Raw genomic sequence first — 26,718 nt, forward strand, 5'->3', positions numbered from 1 at the left:
GATGGAATTTATTGATCTCATTGTGTAGTCGTTTCAGTGATTCTTCGCCGTGGGTCCAAAGGAAAAAAATGTCATCGATGTATCTGGTGTATAACATCGGTTGCAGGTCCTGTGTGGTGAGGAAGTCTTGTTCAAACTTGTGCATGAAGACGTTGGCATATTGAGGTGCAAATTTGGTCCCCATGGCTGTTCCATGCATCTGGATGAAAAATTTGTTGTTGAAGGTGAAGACGTTGTGATTTAGAATGAAGCGGATGAGTTGCAGAATTGCGTCTGGAGATTGGCAGTTGTCAGTGTTGAGGACTGAGGCTGTTGCAGCAATGCCGTCGTCATGGGGGATGCTGGTAGAGTGCCGAGCCATCCATTGTGACGAGGAATGTTCCTGGTTCAACTGGTCCATGGGTGCTGAGTTTCTGTAGGAAGTCCGTCGTGTCGCGACAGAAGCTGGGTGTACCTTGTACGATGGGTTTCAAGATGCCTTCGATGTGGCCAGAGAGGTTCTCACACAGGGTCCCATTGTCTGAAACGATAGGACGGCCTGGTGTGTTGGCCTTGTGTATTTTCGGGAGGCAGTAGAGATCTCCAATGCGGGGATTACGTGGGATGAGAGCACGTAGGGTGCTCTGAAGGTCTGGATCCAAGGTCCTGATCAGGCTGTTGAGTTGGCGGATGTGTTCCTTGGTTAAATCTGCGGGTAACTGTCTGTAGTGTTCCTGGTTGTTGAGTTGCCGGTATACTTCTTTGCAGTAGTCCGTTCTATTCAGTATGACGGTGGCCCCTCCTTTGTCTGCTGGTTTGATGACGATGTTGCGGTTGGTTTTGAGAGCGCGGATGGCGTTGCGTTGTGCTTGGGTGGCGTTCGGGGCTGTCTTGTGAATGCGACTGATGAATCTGGCATTGACACGGCTCCTGATGGCTTCAGCATACATGTCGAGTCTAGGGCAGCGGCCTTCCGGAGGGGTCCAATTCGACTCTTTCCTTTTCGTTTGCTGCACCGCAGATCTCGCGGTCTGCTGTTCCGGTTCATTGGTCGTCTCCTTGGGTTCGCTGTCGGCCTCTTGGCGTCTGTGGAAGAATTCCCGGAGCCTCATTCGCCTGATGAATTCCTCCGTGTCTGCCGCGAGACTGATGGGGTCCATTTTGGTGGTGGTGCAGAAATTGAGCCCTCTGCTGAGGACTTTGATTTGGTCTGGTTGAAGGGTGTAGTCTGACAAGTTGACAATAGATTTCCCTGTATTGTTTTCGACTGTGGTACTGGGGGAGGCTTGGTTGCTGCTGGTAGTGATGCCGAGTTTCTCAAGCTTCCTGTTCTTGGTGTGCATATAGGTGGCATAGTATCGTTGTCTCATCTGTTTGGCGGTGTTACGCAGCTGGTCTGCTGTGTCCTGAGCGCAATTTGAGAATATGGCCTCTATCTTGGTTTCCAGGTTGCGTTGCAGGACACACGACAACGCAGGATTGCCGAGCAAAAACCTATAGCTAAGTTCCGCACGCATGAGTGCGGCCTCAACAGGGATCTTGGATTCATGTCGCATTACATTCACCCCCCACCATCAGGCCTGGACTTGCAAAATCCTACCAACTGTCCTGGCTTGAGACAATTCACACCTCTTTAACCTGTGATTATCCCTCTCCCTGGATCTGTAATGATTTGATTACCTGCAAATGCTCGCATTCCAAGCATTGTCCGGCATCTCTGACTTTGTCTATATAAATGTTTCTGGAACATACCTCTCCATTCACCTGAGGAAGGAGCTGCGCTCCGAAAGCTCGTGTTTGAAACAAACCTGTTGGACTTTAACCTGGTGTTGTAAGACTTCTTACTGTGCTCCCCAGTCCAACGCCGGCATCTCCACATCACACCTCAGAAAAGGGAAGGCTGAGAGGAGCTTTGATAGATGTTCAAAATCATGAGCAATCTGGACAGAATAGAAAGGGAGAAATTGCTCCCAGCAGAAGGGTCAAGAACCAGAGAACACTGCTCAAAGGTGAATGGCAGAAGAACCAAAAGTGACAAGAAGAAAACCATTTTCATGCAGCGAGTGGTTAGGATGTGGATTGCATTGTCTGAGCGTGTGGTGTGGGCAGATTCATATTGTGGCATTCAAAACGTATTTGGTTAATTATCTGAAAAGAAAAGTTTTTTTTAAAATTTAGCGTACCCAATTCATTTTTTCCAATTAAGGGGCAATTTAGCGTGGCCAATCCACCTACCCTGTACTTCTTTGGGTTGTGGGGGTGAAACCCACGCAGACACGGGGAGAATGTGCAAACTCCTCACGGACAGTGACCCAGAGCCGGGATCGAACCTGGGACCTCGGCGCCGTGAAGCAGCAGTGCTAACCCACTGCGCCACCGTGCTGCCCTGAAAAGAAAAGAGTAAGAAGTCTTACAACACCAGGTTAAAGTCCAACATGTTTGTTTCAAACACTAGCTTTAGGAGCACTGCTCCTTCCTCAGGTGAGCACTGCTCCTTCCATTCAACCGAGGAAGGAGCAGTGCTCCAAAAGCTAGTGTTTGAAACAAACGTGTTGGACTTTAACCCAGTGTTGTAAGACCTCTTACTGTGCTCACCCCAGTCCAACGCCGGCATCTCCACATCATGAAAAGAAAAGATTTAAGGGACCAAAGGGAAACGGCAGGAGAATTGGACTAGCTGGCATGGACATGATGGGCCAAATAGTCTCCTTCCGTGCTGCAACTTTTAATGTACAGAAAGTATACTATCTTCTTCTGACAGACTGCAGATCCTGGAGCTGAAAAGGAGAGTGACCAACATGCCTCTAGTTCGATGCTGCACTGAGCTGGAAAGATTTCCCCTCCAGCAAAGATGCTTGATCTTCATTTGGGGCCTCTTTGCTTTCGTGGCTGAAAACTGAGAATACAGTAAAATAAAAGCAAAATACTACCGATGCTGGAAATTTGAAATAAAAAGAGTGCTGGAAAAACTTGGGTCTGGCAGCATCTGGAGAGAGAAACAGAGTTAATGTTTCGAATCCAAAGAGGAAGCATTTTGGACACAAAAGCTCAACTCTGTTTCGGTCTCCACATGTTTTTGCCAGACCTGCCGAGTTTTTCTAGCACTTCATTTTTATTACTGAGGAATTCTCCAGGTGTCAGCGTTCACTATTCCCGCTAACAGAGCACACCCACCAGTGGGTTTCCTGGCGGCGTGGGGGTAGTTTCAATGGGAAATCCCATTGACAAGCAGCAGGAGGATAGAATCCCACCACTGGCAAATGGCGCCCATACGAGAAACTCACAGCTGGGGGACCAGAGAATCCCGCCAGTGTTAGACAATAGATCAATTTGAATGCTCTAATAATTTAGGTTAGTAATATAAACAACGTACTTCTATATCTCAACTTAAAAATACAGGTCACTAAATTAGACAGCAAGGTCAGGACCACCACGGGCATTATCACATTACCTGCTCTTGTGTGGAGATGTAATCGTCAATGAAAGGAACACCTTCATTCGGTCCCTGACCTCGCACACATGTAATTCTGGCAACTGACATTTGGCTGGGTTTTATGGTGGATTTTGTTCCATCGCTACGCAGCTCTGCCTCTTCCTGGGAGTTGAGTATCAAGGAGTATAAAACATCACAAAACAAAAAAATGAACCAAATCGGACTTCAACAAATAAAACTGTAATCTAACTTTAGGTAGGAATCAGAGATGAACACAAGATTTACATACTTAAAGCAGATTGTTCTAATTTGAATTTTCTTTCAAAACAGCCTTACTCCCATTATAAACAATCTGCAGTAGTTCGATTAACAGGAATGATCTTAACTATCACAAAAGCCAAATAATAGACGATCTTAATGTTTAGAAATCTTACTTAACTTCACTAGAAAACATCGAAACTCATGTTATGATCCCCGTAGAAACTGATTAGTTATTTAAAAAAGCAATCCCCTCGACACCAATGGAAAGAAAATTGCTGGACAAAATTACACATTTAAAATTCTTACTGTAACAAACCAATTAAAATCAACATAGTCTTGCTGAAAGGTAAGGCATGCTGTTGAAGCTTTTTGTCTTGTACTCACCAGGACAACACAAGAATGCCAAATTTCAAAGGGAACAACAATGAGAAAATGGGTGCTGATTGGTTGGCAAGTCAACTCTGGTGAAAATGTTGCCATGGCGAATCCTCCAGAGACCTATTGTTCCCCATACTTTTGTTTATTCAAAAAAAAAAGTGCAACATCTGGATATATTCCTTTTGCCTGCAGAGGACAGGTCGCTACATATGTTACCCGATCTGATCATTGCTTGGTGTATCTCTGAGCACAGAAACAGAAAACAGGAGGAGTAGGCCATTCAGCCCTTCGAGCCTGTTCCACCATTCACGATGATCATGGCATTCTTTGTATGTTTTCAAGGAGGAGTTAGATGTTGCTCTTGGGGCTAAAGTAATCAATGTTTGGCCTCAATTGCTTTCTGTGGTTACGAATTCCACAGGCTCACTACTCTCTGGGTGAAGTAATTTCTCCTTATCTCAGTCCTAAATGGTTTACCCTGTATCCTCAGACTGTGACCCCGATTCTGGACTCCCCCAACATCGGGAACATCCTTCCTGCATCTCCCCTGTCTAGTCCTGTTAGAATATTATAGGTTTCTATGAGATCCCCCCTCATTCTTCTGAACTCCAGCGAACGTAATCCTAACCGACTCAATCTCTCCTCATACATCAGTCCCATCATCCCAGACGAAGCTAGTCATTTTTTGCTGTGACTATGCAGTGGCAACACAAGTGTTTTTTCCACTCTCAGGATGCTGCCTTCAAGCCAAAAAGACATTCTGCTTACCGCACAAATGAGTAATGTGCTATAGGAATTTCAGTGCTGGTGTGATGTCCGATATGTAGGCCGTATGTTCCAACGATTGACAGATTGCATCAAACAGCACATCCCTGTTACTGTTTGCAATAAACAGAGGACTGACCGATTGTACTTGCCGTGCATGCAAAACTCAGATCATAATGGCCAGAATTCTCTGGCCGGTGGGATTCCCTGTTCCCGTTGGCAGCGTATTCCCACCTGTGGGTTTGCCGGCGCTGTGGGGCGCTTCAATGGGACAAATCCCGTTGACAAGCGGCAGGAAGAGAGAATCCTGCCACGAACAGAGCACCACCGAGAAACACGCGACGGGGGACCGGAGAATCCCGCCCAATATCGAACACTAGACGTGATATGTGATTCCGTGATTGGACAACATGTGCTTAGCAATTCTAAGTACGCTAAGAATTACACTGACATCTAATTTAACATCTAGACTGTTGAAGGAGGTGCCTGGAGAGATAGTGGATGCATTGATGGTTGTCTTTCAACATTCCTGCAGACTGGAATGCAGCAAATGTAACCCCACGATTTGAGCAGGAAGTAGTAGGGAAGATGTGAGAATATATTATTGAGGATGTGATAACTGGACATTTAGAATTGGACAGAGTCAAGATGGATTTATGAAAGGGAAATCATGTTTGACAAACTTGCTGTAATTTTTTTTTTTTTGAGGACGTTACTTGCAGCATAGATAAAGAAAAACCAGTGGATGTGGTGTATTTGGATTTTCAGGAGGCTTTTTGAGAAGGTCCCACACAGGAGGTTAGTAATTCAAATGAGAGCGTCTGGGATTAGGGGAAACATACTAGTCTGGATTGAGAATTGCTCAACAGACAGAAAGCAGAGAGAAGAAATAAACTGATCTTTCTCAGGATGGTAGTTTGTTGCGTCCTCTCCACAGCTTACATTCCACCTAACTTTGTACCATCGAAAAAAGCGTAACCATGGGCCACAATGAGAATTGAATTCACGACCACTGGTTTAAAGGCCACTGCTGTCTCCACTAAGCTATGGAACCAGCACGGTGGGCCCTGATCGTGGGCCAGACCCCATCAGAGCGCCCCCCCCCCCCCCTCCCCCCCAGACCCTTCCCGCAGAGTTCCCGCCGGCAACGACCAGGTGTGGACGGCGGCGGCGGGACTCTGCTTTTTCCACTCTGCCCATCCGGGCTGGAGAATTGGCGGCCCAGCATCGTACAGCGGCCCGCGACACGCTAAACGCGCCGGCGCAAATGCCGTTGATTCTCTGCACCTCGGAGAATCGTGTGCCGGCGGCGGGGCGTGGTTGCGCTGATTCTCCGGCCCGGGGCTGGGAGAATCGTGCCCCTGGTGTCCTTGTTCATGAGCCACTAAAAGCTAGCACATAGCTGCAGCAAGCAATTAGGGAGACAAATTATGTGTTGGCCTTCATTGCGAGGGGATTTGAGTATAGGAGTAAAGATCTCTTGCTGCAGTTATACAGAGCTTTGGTAAAACCTCACCTGGAGTATTGTGCATAGCTTTGGTGTCCTTACCTAAAGGACAATATACTTGCCATTGAAGGAGTGCAGTAGAGGTTCACCAGATTAATCCCTGGGATGGTGGCATTTTAAGAGGAGGGATTGAAGAGACTGGGTCTATATTTCTTAAGAGTTTCTAAGAATCATGGAAACTTAGAAAATTCTTACAAGGCATGGCAGGCTGGTGAGTTTAAAGCCAGGGGACATAATTTCAGGAAAAGGGGCAGACCATTTCAGACTAAAACAAGGAGGAATTTCTTCACTTAGAGGGTGGTGGATCTTCTAATTTTCTACCACAGAGAGCTGTGGAAGCTCAATCATTGAGCATGTTCAAGATAGAGATCGATAGATTTCTGGAGACCAATGACATCAAGGGATATGGGGATAGTGTGTGGGAAAGTGGCATTGAGGTGGATGATCAAATTGAATGGCGGAGCCTGCTCAACAGGCCGAATGACCTTCTCCTATTCCTAAGATGATCAGTTGGGTTCACAATGTAGATCATTTATATTTGCTCAAAGATTTATATATTCATATGCAGGGGCCTGTCCTCTGTTGGAAAAACTAATATAGCCAGGCAATGCACCTTCTCAAGTAAACAAAAGCATGGGGGGAACAACATCTCGACCAGCATGGTGGTAAGCACTGCTGCATCACAGCGCCAGGGACCCGGGTTCAGTTCCGGCTTTGGGTGACTGTGTGGAGTTTGCCCTTTCTCTCCCTGGGTTTCCTCCCTCAGTCCAAATATGAATGGTTAGGTGGATTGGCCATGATCAATTGCCCCTACATGTCCAGGGATGTACAGGTTAGGTTACGGGGATAGGGTGTGGGCCGAAGTAGGGTGCTCTTTCAGAGGGTTGGTGCAGACCCGATGGGCCGAATGGCCTCCTTCTGCACTGTAGGAATTCTATGGTTCTAATCAGTACCTTTTCTCCATGCAGTAGACATTATTTCCTTTGAAATTTGGCATTCTTGCATCTGTTTTGAAGGCAAGACGAAAAGCTTCAACATCTCGTCTCTTTGTACAACAAAGTTCTGTTTAACCAAGTGGATAAAATCAATACAATTCAACCATTGGGGCTGGTTTAGCACACTGGGCTAAATCGCTGGCTTTTAAAGCAGACCAAGGCAGGCCAGCAGCACGATTCAATTCCCGTACGAGCCTCCCCGAACAGGTGCCGGAATGTGGCGACTAGGGGTTTTTCACAGTACCTTCATTTGAAGCCTACTTGTGACAATAAGCAATTTTCATTTCATTTTCATTAATTAATTATTAAAGGATACTTTAAACAGAGGTAAATTGCACTTTAAATAGTTGATTCATCAAAGATACAGCTTGCGTAGTTAAAAGTATTCGCATCACTTCCCACACAAATGTGCAACCATCTACAATCTATATTGACTCTGTCTACACCTCCCGCTGCCTGGGGAAAGCGTGCAGTATAATCAAAGACCCCTCCCACCCGCTTACTCACTCTTCCAACTTCTTCCATCGGGCAGGAGATACAAAAGTCTGAGAACACGCACTAACAGATTCAAAAACAAAACTTCTTCCCCGCTGTTACCAGACTCCTAAACTGCCCTCTTATGGACTGATCTGATTTCTTCACACATCTTCTCTACTGAGTAGTACTACACTCTGTATGCCTCACCCGATGCCTGTGTCCATGTATTTACATTGTGTATTTTATGTTTGCCCTATTATGTATTTTTCTTTTCATGTATGGAATGATCTGTCTGAGAAAACAATACTTTTCACTGTACCCCGGTACACGTGACAATAACCCAATCCAATCAAATCTCGCAGTCTTTCCAACTGGACCTCTGCTATATAGGGTCTCTCACTTTCCACTCAAATCGCTTCGGCACTCAAGTCGCATTCACCAGCCGCTGCTTCCATCTGACATCCCCGGACACTGTTACCATGGACAAGGCGTTTGCCCGGCAGCAGAGTGGTTAGCACAATTGCTTCACAGCTCCAGGGTTCCAGGTTCGATTCCCAGCTGGGTCACTGTCTGTGCGGAGTCTGCACGTTCTCCCTGTGTGTGCCTGGGTTCCCTCCGGGTGCTCCGGTTTCCTCCCACAGTCCAAAGATGTGCAGGTTAGGTGGATTGGCCATGATAAATTGCCCTTAGTGTCCAAAATTGCCCTTAGAGTTGGCTGAGTGGGGTAACTGGGTTATGGGGATAGGGTGGTGTGGGCTTGGGTAGGGTGCTCTTTCCAAGAGCCGGTGCAGACTCGATGGGCTGAATGGCCTCCTTCTGCACTGTAAATTCTATGGTTCTATGAACCCCTCTCACTCTGGTCACAATAGTCCTGATAGCATAGAATCCCGAGACTCTGTTCTACCACCCCTTTAAATGGCCAATCCACAATCTGTTGGCCTTCGTGTCTTTAGCTCTCTGCTCTTTCCAACTGTATATCACACAGTCTCTGCCCTATTCTCAGAGACCAATTTCAACTCCAAGATCTATTCATTGACTGCCAAACAGAAAGCTGCACCATTTGGAGAGAATTTTACCTGTTTGCTCTTTACACAAATTCTCAGTGTTCTCAACAGGCAAAGAGAAAACACAGGCCGAGCCAATCCCACTGTAATTAGCTTCCTATTGCCTGTTGCTTCCCAGCTGTTCATCACCATGGCAACCTCATGTCACATGGGCATTTCTTGGAAGGCAATGATGTCATATCCAGGAAACCAATTAACCCTCTTTCAGCATGCTCCCCAGTCCACTTTAGTCGCACAGAAATGAAAATACAGGCTTTTCCCAGCACCTGGGTTATCACACAAGTGTTTAGAAATGGAATATTTGCCACCCAATGCCATCAAGCAGTTACAGGTCATGTGGGATAAATGTGGACTAAAGCAACATACTAAAAAAATAAATTGCACCATAGAGAGACACTTCCCCAGGCAGGTTGCAACAGGACATTGACAGGATGCAGAGCTGGGCTGAGAAGTGGCAGATGGAGTTCACCCTTGATAAATGTGAAGTGATTCATTTTGGAAGGTTGAATTTGAATGCTGAATACAGGGATAAAGGCAGGATTCTTGAAAGTGTGGAGGAACAGAAGGATCCTGGGTTCCACGTACATCGATCTCTCAAAGTTGCCACCCAGGTTGATAGGGTTGGTAAGAAGGCGTATAGTGTGTTGGCTTTCATTAACAGTAAGAAGTCTTACAACACCAGGTTAAAGTCCAACAGGTTTGTTTCAAACACGAGCTTTCGGAGCACGGCTCCTTCTTCAGGTGAATGGAAAGGCTTGTTCCAGAAATGTTTATATAGACACAGTCAGAGATGCCCCGGAATGCGAGCACCTGCAGGCAATCAAATCATCAAAGATGCAGAGAGAGAGGTAACTCCAGGTTAAAGAGGTGTGAATTGTCCCAACCGCGCAACCTCAAACAAACCATTGTTTGCAGCAAATTACCCAGCCTTCAGAACAGCAACCACAACACCACAAAACCCTGCCAGGGTAATCTCTGCAAGACATGCCAGATCATCGACATGGACACCACCATTACACGTGGAAACACCACCCACCAGGTACGCGGCGCATACTCGTGCGACTCGACCAATGTAGTCTACCTCATACGCTGCAGGAAAGGATGTCCCGAAGCGTGGTACATTGGCGAGACCATGCAGACACTGCGACAACGAATAAACGGGCATCGTGCGACTATCAACAGGCAGGACTGTTCCCTTCCAGTTGGGGAACACTTCAGCAGTCAAGGACATTCAGCCTCTGATCTCCGGGTCAGCATTCTACAAGGAGGCCTTCAGGAGACGCGACAACGCAAAATTGCTGAGCAAAAACTTATAGCTAAGTTCCGCACGCATGAATGCGGACTCAACCGGGATCTGGGATTCATGTCGCATTACATTCGGCCCCCACCAACAAGCCTGGACTTGCAGAGGCCTACCGACTGAACTGGCTTGGGACAATTCACACCTCTTTAACCTGGAGTTACCTCTCTCTCTGCATCTTTGATGATTTGATTGCCTGCAGGTGCTCGCATTCCGGGGCATCTCTGACTGTGTCTATATAAACATTTCTGGAACAAGCCTTTCCATTCACCTGAAGAAGGAGCCGTGCTCCGAAAGCTCGTGTTTGAAACAAACCTGTTGGACGTTAACCTGGTGTTGTAAGACTTCTTACTGTGCTCACCCCAGTCCAACGCCGGCATCTCCACTTCATTAACAGTGGGATTGAGTTTAAGAGCCATGAGGTTTTGCTGCAGCTTTGTAAAACCCTGGTTAGACCACACTTGGAATATTGTGTCCAGTTCTGGTCGCCTCATTATAGGAAGGATGTGGATGCTTTGGAGAGGGTACAGAAGAGATTTACCAGGATGCTGCCTGGACTGGAGAAGAAAGGTTGAGGGAGCTAGAGCTTTTCTCACTGGAGCGAAGAAGTAAGAGAGGTGACTTGATAAATGTGAAGTGATTCATTTTGGATCACAAGGTGTACAAGGTGATGAGAGGCATTGGTAGAGTGGATAGCCAGAGACTTTTCCCCAGGGCAGAAATGGCTGTCACGAGGGGACATAATTTTAAGGCGATTGGAGGAAGGTATAGGGGAGATGTCAGAGGTAGGGCAGCACGGTAACATAAGTGGCTAGCACTGTAGCTTCACAGCACCAGGGTCCCAGGTTCGATTCCCTGCTGGGTTACTGTCTGTGCAGAGTCTGCACGTTCTACCCATGTCTGCGTGGGTTTCCTCCGGGTGCTCCAGTTTCCACCCACAGTCCAAAGACGTGCAGGTTAGGTGGATTGGCCATGATAAATTTCCCAGTGCCCAAAAAGGTTAGGAGGGGTTATTGGGATAGGGTGGAAGTGAGGGCTTGAGTGGGTCGGTGCAGACTTGATGGGCCGAATGGCCTCCTTCTGCACTGCATGTTCTATGTTTACACAGAGAGTGGTGTGTGTGTGGAATGCGCAGCCAGCAGAGGTGGTGGAGTCAGAGTCATTAGGGACATTTAAGCGAATCTTGGACAGGCACAGGGACAGCAGTAAATTGAAGGGGTGTAGGTTAGGTTGATCTTAGATTAGGATAAATGGTCGGCACAACATCGTGGGCTGAAGGGCCTGTACTGTGCTGTACTGTTCTATGTTCCATGTTCGCAAAATAGACTCAATTTTCAAGTTGTTTCATACATACCTGATTCAATGTGACAAACTCTGCATCCAAACCCACTAAATCACTGGACTGGGGCATTTCATTCAGCATTAGTGGGATGAAAGTCGCGTGACATTTTCGTTGCTTTCTAGCAAGTGACGCCTCTGCCAGCAAAACACTAGCTTCAATTGGATTCTTTACTGAAGGGGGAAAATAATTTTATTGTTTAATTACTGATAAAACCGACTTGTAATCAGCCGGCCAGCGTATGCACCGGAAATTAGAAAATATTGGCAATAGAACACAGTCATAGCAGGATTGCAAAAATAACAGCACCACCAAATCAGCCAGATTTCGGGACTCCAGCATTCTGGTGACTTACAAAATGGCTGCCTCACATGAAGAACATGGCAGCAAATTGTGTGCACTGCTCAAATGACATCACTGTTGATTTAAGCGGTTGAGACACACTTAATAGATATCCATTATTTAGCTGGAATTATTACTGGCATATTTCATTTAAAACATATTATGAGGAACATGTGGAATGAATTAGGCACAGAGATAAGAGACCCACTTTATTGTTTCAACAGAAAAAACATTAAACAGGTCATCGACATAGACCTGTTTGGCTAATTGGCCTGTTTTGGTGATGTATTATATGTAATATTAATAAAGGAGGGATTAAAAAAGGGATTAAAAAAGGTCAGGGTGAGAAGAAGATGGAGATCAAAAAGTAGAAAAAAACATTAATGAAACAGTCCTTTTTAAATAGTTGACAAACAAAATCCTTCAATAAGTGTTCAAAACCATCTATGATGGCAGAGAACTACAATCAATAGCAACTTTTTTGTGTTTTTAAAATTTTTCCAATTAAGGACAATTTAGTGTGGCCAATCCACCTACCCTACACATCTTTGGGTTGTTGGGGTGAAACCCACGCAGACACGTGGAGAATTAAAAAACTCCACACAGACAGTGACCCAGAGCCGCAATCGAACCTGGGTCCTCGACGCCATGAGGCAGACAGCACCTTTTAAGCAAGCAGCGACATAAAAAAATACTTTTTCTTTATGTAGCACATCCTGGTTGCCTGATGCTCATCTGCTTTCGGTATTAGTCTGCAGTGAGTTGGATGAGCCAAATATACAGTGGAAAAACAGGTGCACAACCTACTTATTTTATCTTACCAGAGGAAACACCATAAACTGAATTACTTCATAATTCAACAGACACTGCCCATAGTTGTCAGTGGTCATGCAATTAAATTAAAACTACCGAAAAATTGTTTTTAAAGAGAAACTTCGGTGCTTAAAATGTAAGGTGGTGATGGCACCTTAATTTGAAGCATTAAAAAAATTAATTTACAGGATGTTGCTGGCTTGGCCAGCATTTATTGCCCGTCCCGAATTGCACTGGAGAAGGTGGTAGTGAGCTGCCTTCCTGAACCGCTGGAGTCCCTGTGGTGTTGGTACACCCAGGGTGCTGTCAGGAATGGAGTTCCAGGAATATGACGCAGTGACAGTGAAGGAAGTTTACAAGTCGGGATGGTGAGTGACTTGGAGGGGAACCTCCAGATGGTGATGTTCCCATGAGTCTGCTGTCCTTGTCCATTCTAGATGGTCGCGGTTGTGGGTTTGGAAGGTGCTGCCTATGAAGCCTTGGTGAGTCACAGCCATGCATCTTGCCACACTGTTCGTCATTGGTGGAGGGAGTGAATGTTTGTGGAAGGGCTGCCAGTCGAACAGGAGAGTGTCAAGCTTCTTGTGTTGTTGGAGCTGCACTTATCTAGGCAAGTGGAGAGTATTCCACCAAAGCTACAACTTGTGCCTTCGAGATGGTGGACAGACTTCAGGGAGTCAGGAGGTGTGAGTTACTCACCACAGGCCTCTGGCCTGCTCTTGTGGCCATGATATTTATATCGCTGGGTCCAATGGTAACTCCCAAGATGTTAATAGTGGGGGATTCAGCGACTGTAATGCCATTGAATGTCAGGGGGTGATGTTTAAATTCTCTCTTGTTGGTGATGACACTTTTATGCATGAATTTTACTTGCCACTTGTAAACTTCCTTCACTGTCACTGCGTCAAATTCCTGGAACTCCATTTCTGACAGCACCCTGGGTGTACCAACACCACAGGGACTCCAGCGGTTTAAGGCAGCTCACCACCACCTTCTCCAGGGCAATTCGGGATATTGCCCAAGTCGTGCTGCATTTGGACCTGGACTGCTTCTTATCGGAGGAGTTGTGAATAGTGCTAAACATTATGCAGTCATCAGCAAACATGCCCACTTCTTTTTAAAAAAACAAATAAATTTAGAATCCCCAAATCATTTTTTTTTTCCCAATTAAGGGACAATTTAGAAAATAGAACATAGAACAGTACAGCACAGAACAGGCCCTTCGGCCCTCAATATTGTGCCGAGCCATGATCACCCTACTCAACCCACGTATCCACCCTATACCCGTAACCCAACAACCCCTCCCTTAACCTTACTTTATTAGGACACTACGGGCAATTTAGCATGGCCAATCCACCTAACCCGCACATCTTTGGACTGTGGGAGGAAACCGGAGCACCCGGAGGAAACCCACGCAGACAGGGGGAGGACGTGCAGACTCCACACAGACAGTGACCCAGCCGGGAATCGAACCTGGGACCCTGGAGCTGTGAAGCATTTATGCTAACCACCATGCTACCCTGCTGCCCCAATTTAGTGTGGACAATTTAGCGTGGCCAACCTACGCTGCAAATCTTTGGGATTGTGGAGGTGAGACCCACATAGACACGGGGAGAATGTGGAAATTCCACACGGACAGTGACCCGGGGCCGGGATCGAACCGGGTTCTCTTGTTGGTTCCTTTACCACTTGTCACAGGCCCAGTCAGCAGCTATGTCCGTTAGGACTTGGCCAGTTTGGTCTGTGATGATGCTCCTGAGCCATGCTTCATGATGGACATTGAAGTCCCCCACCTAGAGCATGTTTTGCATCATTGTCACCCTCAGTGCTTCCTCCAAGTAGTGTTCAACGTGGAGGAGTGCTGATCCATTGAGGGAAGGGGGTATGTGGTACTTAGTAGGAGATTTCCTTGTCCATGTTTGATCTGATGCTATGAGACTTCATGGGTTTCGAGTTGATGTTGCGAACTCGCTGGGCAATTCCCTCCTGACTGTACACCACTGTGCCACTACCTTTGCTGGCATGTTATGAAGTCTCTGTTCACTCCCCACCCCGCATCAGTTTTCTCTCCTTCTCCCTGAAGATAGCAACTCATCCTGCAATACAATTGTACATGGGCTGGCTGTCCTTCTGCACCTCACCTAATTAGTCATTCTTCATGAGAGTCAACAGCAATGAGGGCCTTGGATGATTTTCTAGTACTTTGGCCCATATGGTGGCACAGTGGTTGGCGTTGTTGCTTCACAGCGCCTTGGACCCGGGTTTGATTCCCAGCTTGGGTCACTGTCTGTGCGGAGTCTGCACGTTCTCCCCGTGTCTGCGTGGGTTTCCTCCGGGTGCTCCGGTTTCCTCCCACAAGTCCCGAAAGACGTGCTGTTAGGTGAATTGGACATTCTGAATTCTCCCTCTGTGACCCGAACAGGTGCCGGAATGTGGCGATTCTCACAGTAACTTCATTGCAGTGTTAATGTAAGCCGACTCGTGACAATAATAAAGATTATTAGATTATTATTAGGTGCTGAAGTTATTTGTAGCAATCCCTTCTGCTTCCCTCATTGGTGTCAGATCTTGGGATATTTTTGGTTTATACAGTTCAGCATTATGTTGTACAATTCCATTAATCACTGAAGCATGATAGAGCATCTCTGTATTATATGGTTACCAGGCAGGAAGTCCCACTTTCTCTTGCCACATTAATACATCTATTGTTAGGGGTCAACCGGCTAACTGCAGCATGCAAAGTATTACCCAAACAATGTTGTGAGCGTGGAGTGAGTTTGGGTTTCTTCCAGATAATCCTATGCTTCTCCAGTCAGTAATTCATGATTTGATAATTCAATAAATGTTACCTACTGGTTAAATCGTACTTGGAATTCAGATTCCGTCTAGCGTAATATAGAATACAGGGAATCTTCCAACTCAAGTCAAACTGCACAGCTTCACACTGCAAAAATAAAATGCCAATTTTAAATAAATACCAATTTCAACAAAATTCTCACTGGCCTACCATTTAAAAGAATTTGCCTCTTTAGATTCCCACATGACAGGTGCTGGCACTCTTGTCTAAGCGTGTCAGGTGAGCTCCTCAACAGGCCTTTTGCCAACATTCTTCTGTAACCTCCTGTCGGGTGATGTCTGACAATGATTCTCCCTGTCTGGGAGGCTGTTGGCCTCCGTTTTTAATCTCAACGCCTTCACCCTCCCACTTCCAATAAACTAATTAATAGTGGGAGCTTGTGGATGCATTGCATTAGTCTGGCAAAATTCACTGGGATGCCTAATATACTAATATAGAGTGGTCTTTTCTCTGCATGTTGAAGTTGCTAGCTACACCCATTTCCCTGCAGTGACCACAATCTGAAACTCTATGTGGAGTTAGTCATTACTGTAGTGGCACTTAGCAGTAATATTGATATAGCCAGTTTGTTTCCACTAGACTAGACTATCAACGTATGTTGTGGGATTATTATTTATTATAACCTATATTTTTGTTTTAAAATATTTTTATTAGGGTATTTTCAATTTTTATAATAACAATAACAGGAACATAAACATGGTACAATAAACATTTACACCCCCATCACAATCTTCACACACCCCAACCATAAAACAACAGTCTGCCCCCTGCCCCCCAGGCATTCTGCTCTGCTGACATTTTAATTTTCCCCGAGAAAGTTGACGAACGGCTGCCACATCCGGGTGAACCCGACCATTGACCCTCTTAAGGCAAACTTTATTTTCTCGAGACTGAGAAACCCAGCCATGTCACTAACCCAGGTCTCTATACTTGGGGGCTGCGAGTCCCTCCACATTAATCAGATCCGTCTCCGGGCTACCAGGGAGGCAATGGCCAAAACGTCAATTATAACCTATATTTACATAACTTATGGAAGAACATTTTTTTCTGACCTATACTTAAGGAAAATTGCAAAACATACATGAAGAATGAATTTGAAATGTTGCTCCAAGTAGAGGACAGCAGAATTTGCCCTTCTTCCCCCTCAACATGGTTTCAATCCCATCATTAAAAAGATAAAGTCACTTAGAATTTATTACCTTGTCAACTGGTTCTATGAGAAAGTCATTAAACAGATACCACTGTTTGTGAGTGACACCCTGAAACATAAACGTACTGCATGAGATACACAAGTTAAATGCTCGATTAAGGCAGCAGTTTTCAAACATTACTGCGTAGGGGAAATCCTGGCATATATCAACACATTTCTAGGGACCCCTGAACAAAATCCAAAAGGCAGTGTCAATTACCGAAAGGAAAATTATTGCAGAGAATATTATTGATATACAACAGAAAGGGTATGCTAGCAAGTCAGTCTGGTCTACTTTGTACATTCCCTCGGCCGCAGGTACATGTGACAATAAATCAAATCAAATCAACAAATACAGGAATCCGATATCCTCAGTGATGCAGACTTGAGTCCAAGGAAAAAATAATTTTAAACACATTAAATTAAAAACACTATTGGTCTTAAGTGATGATGGGGGTTCAGTGCTAAAATCTTGCCAAATACCAAACTATGACCGTTAAAAATGGAACAGTTCTCTTACATTTTACAATTGGCAACTGCCATTTGGAAACCCCCATCTCTGCTTATTGAAGTCTCTCATGATTAGGTTTTAAGATTCTTTCATTGTCCAGCGTTTTGGAAGGAAGGTGGACAGCTGTTTTGAGACTGGCTGCAACAAGGTCAACTGATCGTCTGCCATGATCTTAGGAATGACACATCTTATAGCACTTAACTGCTTTACAGTTTGTAAACGTGATTTTTCCCCCTCTAATGAGGGCAGTTATGCTAACAGCATAATTGACCACTCTCATTGCAGGTATAGAAGACAAAAACATTGTGGCAGAAAAGGAAGGAAGTCTTCCTGACTCTCTCAGATAGCCACCATGAATTGAGATACCCATCCATAAAAATAAAACTGACTACAGCTTTTGGTAGCTATCATTTTAAGGCGGTGTAGGGATTGGAGGATGAATGAGTGTTTGGAAGAAGTTTCCTTGCAATTCCATTCTAGCATAATTTGAAGTAGGAACTATGTTTGAATTATAAAAGAAATGTTTGGATCCAAATCCTTAATCATACTGTACCTCCTTCCGCTGATGATATGTTTCCCCAACCTTAATATGAGCCACAAGATTGCCACCAGTCCGAGGATCTAAAATGTGGGCCACTGTCACCACTAGATCATACAAGTAAGTGTTTTCCTCATCTTCTGAAGGGCTCAGCTGCAGAACAGGACCAAAGCAAACAATAAGCCACCATAGGCTGCTCAAATAGCAATGGAAACAGGAACTAGACCAAGAAACTATTCACTGAAGACAGGCAGAGTTAGCTAGTCAGAAGCTTGTGATATTTTACTACCATTTGTGAGACTGTTAGTGAAAATAATTATTGAGCACTCAGTGGCTGGACAGAGTAGATTTTCATAGAATTTACAGTGCAGGAGGCCATTCGGCCCATCGAGTCTGCACCGACTCCTGGAAAGAGCACCCTACCCAAGGTTAACACCTCCACCCTATCCCCATAACCCAACCCAACACGAAGGGCAATTTTGGACATTAAGGGCAATTTATCATGGCCAATCCACCTAACCTGCACATCTTTGGATTGTGGGAGGAAACCGGAGCACCCGGAGGAAACCCACGCACACACGGGGAGGATGTGCAGACTCCGCACAGACAGTGACCCAAGCCGGAATCGAACCTGGGACCCTGGAGCTGTGAAGCGATTGTGCTATCCACAATGCTACCGTGCTGTGTAAATGGCGGCTGTGTAAAAGCATTCAAGACAAATGGAACCTTAAAGGAGAGTTGGAAAATCCAGACGTGGAGATAAAGCATTGGTTGAAAGGACAGTTGGAAAACCTGGAGATGGATTCTTGATGAAAAACAAAGCTGATGGAAAACATCGCTTGAGAGAAGATTTTAAAAGCACGCATTTTGGAAAGTGGAATTTGGAAATACTTGTTGGACAATCATCTGGTGGGGGGCGGAAATTGGAGGAGAAATCCACAAAAGATCAATCGAGTGGCATCTGCTAGTTGGTTTCAGAGTGGGGTGTGATCCTTTAAATCTACGTACAATTGTGAAGCTAAGGAGAGTGTGAGTATTGTATTCTAATCAAACTTTTCATGTTTAATGAATCATAGAATCCCTACAATGCAGAAGGAGGCTATTTGGCCCATCGGGTCTGCACCGATTCTTGGAAAGAGCACCCTACTTGGGCTCATGCCCCCACCCTATCCCCATAACCTAGTAACCCCACCCAACCTTTTTTTGGGTAATTTAGCACGACCAATCCACCTAACCTGAACATCTTTAGACTGTGGGAGGAAACCAGAGCACCTGGAAGAAACCCACGCTGATACGGGGAGAAAGCGCAAACTCCACACAGTCAACCGAGGCCGGAATTAAACCCGGGTCCCTAATGTTGAGGTAGCAGTGCTAACCACTGTGCCACCCTTAATCGCAGTCCTACGACTCTGTTCCTTCACATTTACTTCAGAAAGTAAAACACTACAGTCGTCTGAGCCAGGGTTCCATTATAGGGTCTTCTTTTTCAGTTACAACACCAACTGGGATTGTAACAAAGCGGGCGTGAGATGATTATTTGAATATAAACAATGTGCAGGGGATATGGGGAAATGCAGGCGAACAGCACTAAGTCATAATGCTCATTTGGAGAGCCGGTGCAGACATGATGGCTTGAATGGCATTCTTCTGCAGCATAACAATTCTGTGAACCCACTGTACCACCAACTGACTTAATTTCAGGTTACCTTTCAGATCTGCACTAAAAATATGGATATCAGAATCAATCCATCAAGGTTTGAAAAGATACATCAAGCAATCAAAGCCTAGAAATAGTTACATACGCCTTCATTTTCAGTCCAGTTTGTGACTTCCAGCTCTTTATTTTTAGTTAGTTTCATCTTGATAGAACATGGGATCCATATATTTTTCAGTTCCTCAATTGATGTATAGAAGCTCAGGCCTTCTGCATTACAAAGCGCTTCCCTGGAAAAAAAAAATATGTGCCTCTGCTTGTAAACAGAACTTTATATTACTATCTGTCAACGGTTAAATGAAACACAGCAGTTTTTACTTTAGGCGTTGGGATATGTGGGAAATTCTTTGAAATTGTGTAGGTTAGGTGGATTGATTGGCCATGCTAAATTGCCCTCAGTGTCCAATAAGGTTAGGAGGAGTTATTGAGTTACGGGGATAGGGTGGAAGTGAGGGCTTGAGTGGTCGTGGAGACTCGATAGGCCGAATGGCACTGTATGTTCCATGTTTAAGTGGCGATTGATCGTCCCATGAAACAAGTGGGATATTTAGTGTTTGCATTGACAGATAAAGTCTTTAGATAGCTTTGCAAATGTTACAAATACCATACAAGTTAAGGTAATCATGGGCTATTTTATTGATACCATAATTGTGCAGTTTCAGATATAATAGTTGGAAAAGGGTTCCGGTGACGAGGATGTGCTGAGCGGATGCATGCAAGGTGGCTCTCCTCCGAAGAACTCGAAAATAGGCACTTCAGCCCACAAAAATCGGACAAAATCATCCCCTCACCCTCAAGAATAAGAAGACTAGAAGAAATGCCGGGAAGTAACAGCTTCAGAGGCTGCAAAGAAACAAAAAACTGCGGTAGGAGAGGTACCCCACAAGTAACGCCTCCCTCTCCCACCTTTGCTATTCCTTTTGTTGGGGCCGACACAAATAAATAAGTAAAACCCTGTAAATCCACTAGACAAAACAAGACGCCAATGAAACCGCTATATAGCAGAGGGGGAGGAGAGAGGGGGGTATTATTCTGATGTAGATATATATTCTTTTGGCAAGCACTATGAAAAAAACACAAAAACTCTCAATAAAAATATTTTTTGAAATAGTTGGAAAAGTAACAACCGTTTCTTCCTTTTGAAAAGTAGCCTAAGCCTAACCCTCAACCTCAGCCTAACCCTAACCTGATAAATTAAAAGAGAATGATACAACTTTGGATGAAACAATAAAACAAACTGGAATTTATTTTTCAAAACTACATTTTGATATAGTTGAGTAGATTCTCAGATCAGAGAGAGATACGTTGGCTTTGCTCAGAAGGTGTAGAGTTCAGTTCTGTTGAGAATTGTTGGCTCAAAAGGCACTGTGCTCTCTCCAGCAGAGTGACGACCAGAACACCAATCAACAGTCTGCTGTTACATGTTGAAATCTTCAGATCATTAAAACCAGTCACCCGAGGATGTGTTATCACAGAGTGGCAGAAGGTGGGGGAAGTGTTGCTCCACAGGGTTTAGTGATGGGACAACTGCTTTTTTCATTCACATCAACGATTTGGACTTTGCAATCAAAATATAATTTCTCACTAAAGGATTTGTTTCTTGAGGGTCGGTTTGCAGGTTTGAAGGAGCTGGAAGCGAAGTATGAGCTGGAGCAGGGGGAAGCATTTAGATACATGATGGTTCGAGACTTTTGCCAGAAAAGAGATACAGGGCTTCCCAGTAGAGCCGGCTTCCACATTGCTGGAGGAGGTGCTGACGACAGGGGGACTGGAGAACGGGGTAGTATCGGCGCTTTACGGGGCTATTTTGGAAGAGGAGAAGGCGCCGCTTTTTTTTTTAAAAGAACAACAGAACATTACAGAGCAGTACAGGCCCTACGGCCCTCGATGTTGCGCCAACCTGTGAAACCCCTCTAAAGCCCATCTACACTATTCCCTTATCATCCATATGCCTATCCAATGACCATTTAAATGCCCTTAGTGTTGGCGAGTCCACTACTGTTACAGGCAGGGCATTCCACACCCTTACTACTCTCTGAGTAAATAACCTACCTCTGACATCTGTCCTATATCTATCTCCCCTCAATTTAAAGCTATGTCCCCTCGTGCTAGCCATCACCATCTGAGGAAAAGGGCTCTCGATGTCCACTCTATCTAATCCTCTGATCATCTTGTAAGCCTCTCTTAAATCACCTCTTAACCTTCTTCTCTCTAATGAAAACAGCCTCAAGTCCCTCAGCCTTTCCTCACAAGATCTTCCCTCCATACCAGGCAACATCCTGGTAAATCTCCTCTGTACCCTTTCCAATGCTTCCACATCCTTCCTATACTGCGGCGACCAGAACTGCACGCAATACTCCAAATGCGGCCACCCGGAGTTTTGTACAACTGCAACATGACCTCATGGCTCCGAGACTCAATCCCTCTACCAATAAAAGCTAACACTCCGTACGCTAGAAGGCATCAAGGCAAAGTGGGAGGAAGAGTTGGGAGAGAGTATGGAGGAGTGGTTCTGGCGTGATGTGCATGGAGGGTGAACGCCTCCACCTTGTGTGCGAAGTTGGGGTTGATACAGCTGAAGGTGGTATACAGAGCGCACCTTGCAAGGGTGAGGATGAGCCGATTCTTTGAGGGGGTAGAAGATGAATGTGAATGTTGCCACCCCCGGCCCCACAAACCACGGGCGCAATTCTCCGCACTTACGACGGTGCGGAGAATAGCGGGGGTCGTAAATTTTTACGGCCACGCTAGTCTGACGCCCTCCCGCTATTCTCTCCCCCCCCCCCCCCCCCCCCCCCCCACGCTCGACACGAATCGCTGCCGCCGTTTTTTTACGGCCAGCAGCGATTCACAGCTGGCCGATGGGCCGAATTCCAAGCCCTTTACGGCCGTTTTTACGAACGGCAAACACACCTGGTCTGGCCGTTCGTTAAAACGGCCGTAAAGTCCCGTTCTTGGCAACCATGGCACCGATTGGCACGGCAGTACCACGGCCGTGCCAAGGGTGCCATGGGCCCGCGATCGGTGGGCACCGATCGCGGGCAGCGGGTCCGATTCCCGCGCACTCTTTGTCCTTCCGCCGCCCCACTGTATCACTTCGCGGGGCGGCTGAGGGGCATCCCGGCCCGCGCGGGTTTCGCGCAAATGCGCGATGACGTCATCCGCGCATGCGCGGGTTGGAGTCTTCCAATCCGCGCATGCGCGGCTGACGTCATGTGACGCGTCAGCCGGCGCTAACTCCGGCAAGCGGGCTTAACGAAACTCGTTAAGCCCGCGATGCCGGAGTTCACGGCCACGGCATACTAGCCCCGACCGGGGACCAGAATCGGTTCCCGGTCGGGGTGGGGGAGGCTGGCGTCAAACCCGCCCGGTTTTGACGGCAGCCTTACGATTTCTCCCTGTCTGGGAGAATCGCGCCCCACGTTCATATGTTTTGGTCCTGTCCAAAGCTGGAGGATTACTGGAAGGAGGTGTTTAGGGTAATCTCTAAAGTGGTGCATATGAAACTGTACCCGGGCCCTCGGGAGGCCATATTCGGGTTGTCAGACCAGCCTGGGTTGGTAACACGCGCGAAGGCAGATGTTGTAGCCTTGCTGATCGCCCAAAGGCGGATCCTGTTAGGGTTGTCATGAGAATGTCGCTTTAGGGCAGCACGGTGGCACTGTGGGTTAGCCCTGATGCCTCACGGCGCCGAGGTCCCAGGTTCGATCCCGGCTCTGGGTCACTATCCGTGTGGACTTTGCACATTCTCTCAGTGTTTGCGTGGGTTTCGTCGTCCCCCCCCCCCCCCCAAACAACCCAAAGATGTGCAGGGTAGGTGGTTTGGTCACACTAAATTGCCCCATTAATTGGAAAAAATGATTTGGGTACTTTAAATTTATTTTTAAAAAAATTAAAAATGAGAATGTGGCTTTAAGAAATGTTTGGCTGCTCATATTACTGCTTTTTAGTTTCGTTTTTGAGCAGGCTGCAGGGTGTGTTTTAGTTTCAGAGCTGGATAGCTGCAGTCACAGCCAGAAGATGTATGAATCTCTCTCTAATCTAAAGACTAAATCGATCCTGGTGATTTAAAACTAAGAACAGTAATGACTATAACCTAATGTGCTTCTGGTAAAAGGTGTTTCTTCTGTCTTCTGGATGTTGTTTGGGAAGTTATTAAGCATTACTTAGGGGGTTGTATTTGAATTAATGGTTGCTAAGATGTTCACTGTATGTTTTAAAAAGGTTATAGAATAATGAGTTCATAGAATAAACATTGTTTTTGTTTAAAAAAACGTGTCCATTTCTGCTGTACCACACCTGTAGAGTGGGCCGTGTGCTCCCCATACCACAATCTATTAAAAGTTGTGGGTCAGGTGAGCTCCATGATACACTTTGGGGTTCTCTAAACCCTGGCCCATAACAGGGTGCAGATCAACCTCTCCACCCTGTGCCCTGGCGTGGCAGGGGGACCTGCTGGAATTCTTGACGTTTGAAAAGGTCAAATCTGGGCTTCGTGCAGGGGCACCAGTTTGACAGCCCTGGTCACGGCTCCCCTACCGCTGTCACCGGCCAGGTACTCCACCAGCCCGGTAGTGGGGGCAGCCCTGCGGATATGTGTGGAGGAGGCATGTAGGGGAGGTGGGTGCGTCTGTCTGGGCACCAATATGAGATAACCATCGATTTGCCCCTGGGAGCATGGATGGGGGGTTTCGAACATGGCAGCGTGCAGGGTTGAGGAGAGTGGGTGATATGTTCCTGGAGGGGAGCTTTGCGAGTTTGAGTGGCTTGGAGGAGAAATTTGGTCTGGTAAGGGGAAATTATTTCAGGTACTTACAGATGCGGGACTTTATCCGCAGACAAGTCCCATCCTTCCCACGCATCTCGCCAATAGGGATCCAAGACAGAATAGTCTCCAGAGGAGTTGGAGGAGAGGGTAGAGTCTCAGACATTTATAAGGTGCTCATGAAGGGGGAAGAGTCCCAGACGGAGGAACTGAAACTCAAATGGGAGGAGGAGCTTGGTGGGGAGATGGAGGACGGGCTGTGGGCAGACGCCCTGAGTAGGGTAAATTCAACCGCAACATGTGCCAGGCTCGGCCTGATTCAATTTAAGGTCGTTCACCGGGCCCACATGACGGTAGCTCGGATGAGAAAATTCTTTGGGGTAGAGGTTAAGTGCGCTAGATGCGGGGGAGGACCAGCAAACCACATTCACATGTTTTGGGCATGTCCTAAGCTGAGGGGGTACTGGGAGGGATTTGCGGGGATCATGTCCCGGGTGCTAAAAGCAAGGGTGGTGATGGGTCCAGGGGTGGCAATTTTTGGGGTTTCGGAAGACCCGGGAGTCCAGGGGGAGAAAGAGGCCGATGTTCTGGTCTTTGCTTCCCTGATAGCCCGGTGACGAATACTGCTGGCATGGAGGGACTCAAAGCCCCCGAAGACCGAGCTATGGCTTTTGGATATGTCAAGTTTCCTGGGTATGGAAAAAAATTAAGTTCGCCTTGAGGGGATCTGTACTGGGGTTCGCCCGAAGGTGGCAACCATTCATCGACTTCTTCGCGGGAGAGTGAACGTCAGCAGGAGGGGGTGGGGGGGAGAGAGAGAAGGGGGGAGAGTAGTGTAGAGTAGGAGGGATAAATAGGCGGGTGGTGTCGATGGGAGAGGGGCGGGTTTGTGCAGTATGGTTGATTGAAGTATTGTTTTTACGTTGATATTTGCACATTTTTGCCTTCTTTGCCTTTTTTTTTTGTGTTGTTATCTGTAACTGTTTACAATGCCGAAAAATACCTCAATAAAATTGTTTGATAAAAAAATGAAAAGGTCAAATCTGAACTGAGGGGAAGGATGTAGGGGTTCTACAATTCATGGGCGTTATTCATTATGCACTTTCGAGAATTGGATTACATCGAACATTCGGAAGGTTGGGGGCTGGGGCAGGGGGACTGTATGTGTTAATGGTGACTCTGGCCGATTCCTGATTCCTCTTTGTCATTTCTTTATGTTAATATGCGGGCTAATGTTTGGGGTTTGGTGGGGGGATGGGATTGTTGTTATTGATATGGGGATTGACATTACATTCGTTACTGATTATTGTTTATTGTTGGGTGTAAATTTGGGAGAAAATGTGAAAAAGGAGGAAAATTAAAAAAATATTTTAAAAAATATATATAATTTCTAAATTTATGGGGGATGGGATAGTTGATATCAAGAACTGCAACAAATTACAGGTGGAGCGGTAAGAAAATAGAACTCTGGCACATAGTGCTCAAAGCACATAGCACAGATGTATTTAAGGGAAAGTTGGACAAGCTTTTGGAGGCAAAGGGAATAGACGGTTATAATGGTAGATTTAGATGAGAAAAGATGGGGAGGAGGCTCAAGTGGAACATAAACACCAGCATGGACTAGTTGTGCCAAATGACCGGTTTCTGGGCTGGCTATCCTACGTAAACATTGCTCCACAATCCTCAAACACTGTTCACTAGAATTCTCGATGGCGATTCAATTATTATTTTGTTAAATGTTTGCTAACCACTATTTATAGTAAAACTTCTGAAAGCCTTTGTGTATAGCTTTTAAACTAAGTCCATTTGTACGGTCTAACAAGCTCTTTATAACACAGATTTTGGGTGAAAAAAAGCAATTAGGGGCTGGATAGGGGCATAACAGGTTAGAATATTCATTCACCATAGCCAAGAGGGGAAAATGTGGGGTTTTGTGTGCATTATTTCCCATTGACTGGGTAATTTATTTATATTACAGTATAATAAACTAATTGGAATGTGGGGATTGATGACAAACTAGTGGTTCAATGCTTAGTTGCATTGCATCCAGAGGCAGGAGTTCAAATACCACCGTGGCAGCCGGGGAATTTAAAGTTAGTTAATTAAATAAATCTGGGATTTTAAGAAAAACGAGGCATAATGGTGACCATTAAACAACAAAGGGCAGCACGGTAGCATTGTGGATAGCACAATTGCTTCACAGCTCCAGGGTCCCAGGTTCGATTCCGGCTTGGGTCACTGTCTGTGCGGAGTCTGCATGTTCTCCCCGTGTGTGCGTGGGTTTCCTCCGGGTGCTCCGGTTTCCTCCCATAGTCCAAAGATGTGCAGGTTAGGTGGATTGGCCATGATAAATTGCCCTTAGTGTCCAAAATTGCCCTTAGTGTTGGGTGGGGTTACTGGGTTATGGGGATAGGGTGGAGGTGTTGACCTTGGGTAGGGTGCTCTTTCCGGGGACCGGTGCAGACTCGATGGGCCGAATGGCCTCCTTCTG

General features: G+C 46.0%; 1 protein-coding gene across 3 annotated transcripts in view; it reads right to left on the bottom strand.

Annotated features, from left to right (window-relative positions):
* Positions 1-26,718, bottom strand: part of pan2 (poly(A) specific ribonuclease subunit PAN2) — a 186,947-nt gene that overhangs the window by 99,510 nt on the left and 60,719 nt on the right. For all 3 annotated transcript variants that reach the window (XR_005458974.1, XR_005458973.1, XM_038786521.1), the window contains 6 exons: positions 19,551-19,692; positions 17,764-17,901; positions 16,710-16,769; positions 15,507-15,597; positions 11,514-11,671; positions 3,431-3,574 (listed from right to left, as the gene is read on the bottom strand). Coding sequence is in view for 1 of the 3 variants with exons in the window: in XM_038786521.1 (XP_038642449.1) it covers positions 3,431-3,574; positions 11,514-11,671; positions 15,507-15,597; positions 16,710-16,769; positions 17,764-17,901; positions 19,551-19,692 (733 nt within the window). In the remaining 2 variants the exon portion in view is untranslated. The remainder of the gene's footprint in view (positions 1-3,430; positions 3,575-11,513; positions 11,672-15,506; positions 15,598-16,709; positions 16,770-17,763; positions 17,902-19,550; positions 19,693-26,718) is intronic.

The sequence above is a fragment of the Scyliorhinus canicula genome, chromosome 28, assembly GCF_902713615.1.
Source record: "Scyliorhinus canicula chromosome 28, sScyCan1.1, whole genome shotgun sequence".
NCBI classification, from domain to species: Eukaryota; Metazoa; Chordata; class Chondrichthyes; order Carcharhiniformes; family Scyliorhinidae; genus Scyliorhinus; species Scyliorhinus canicula.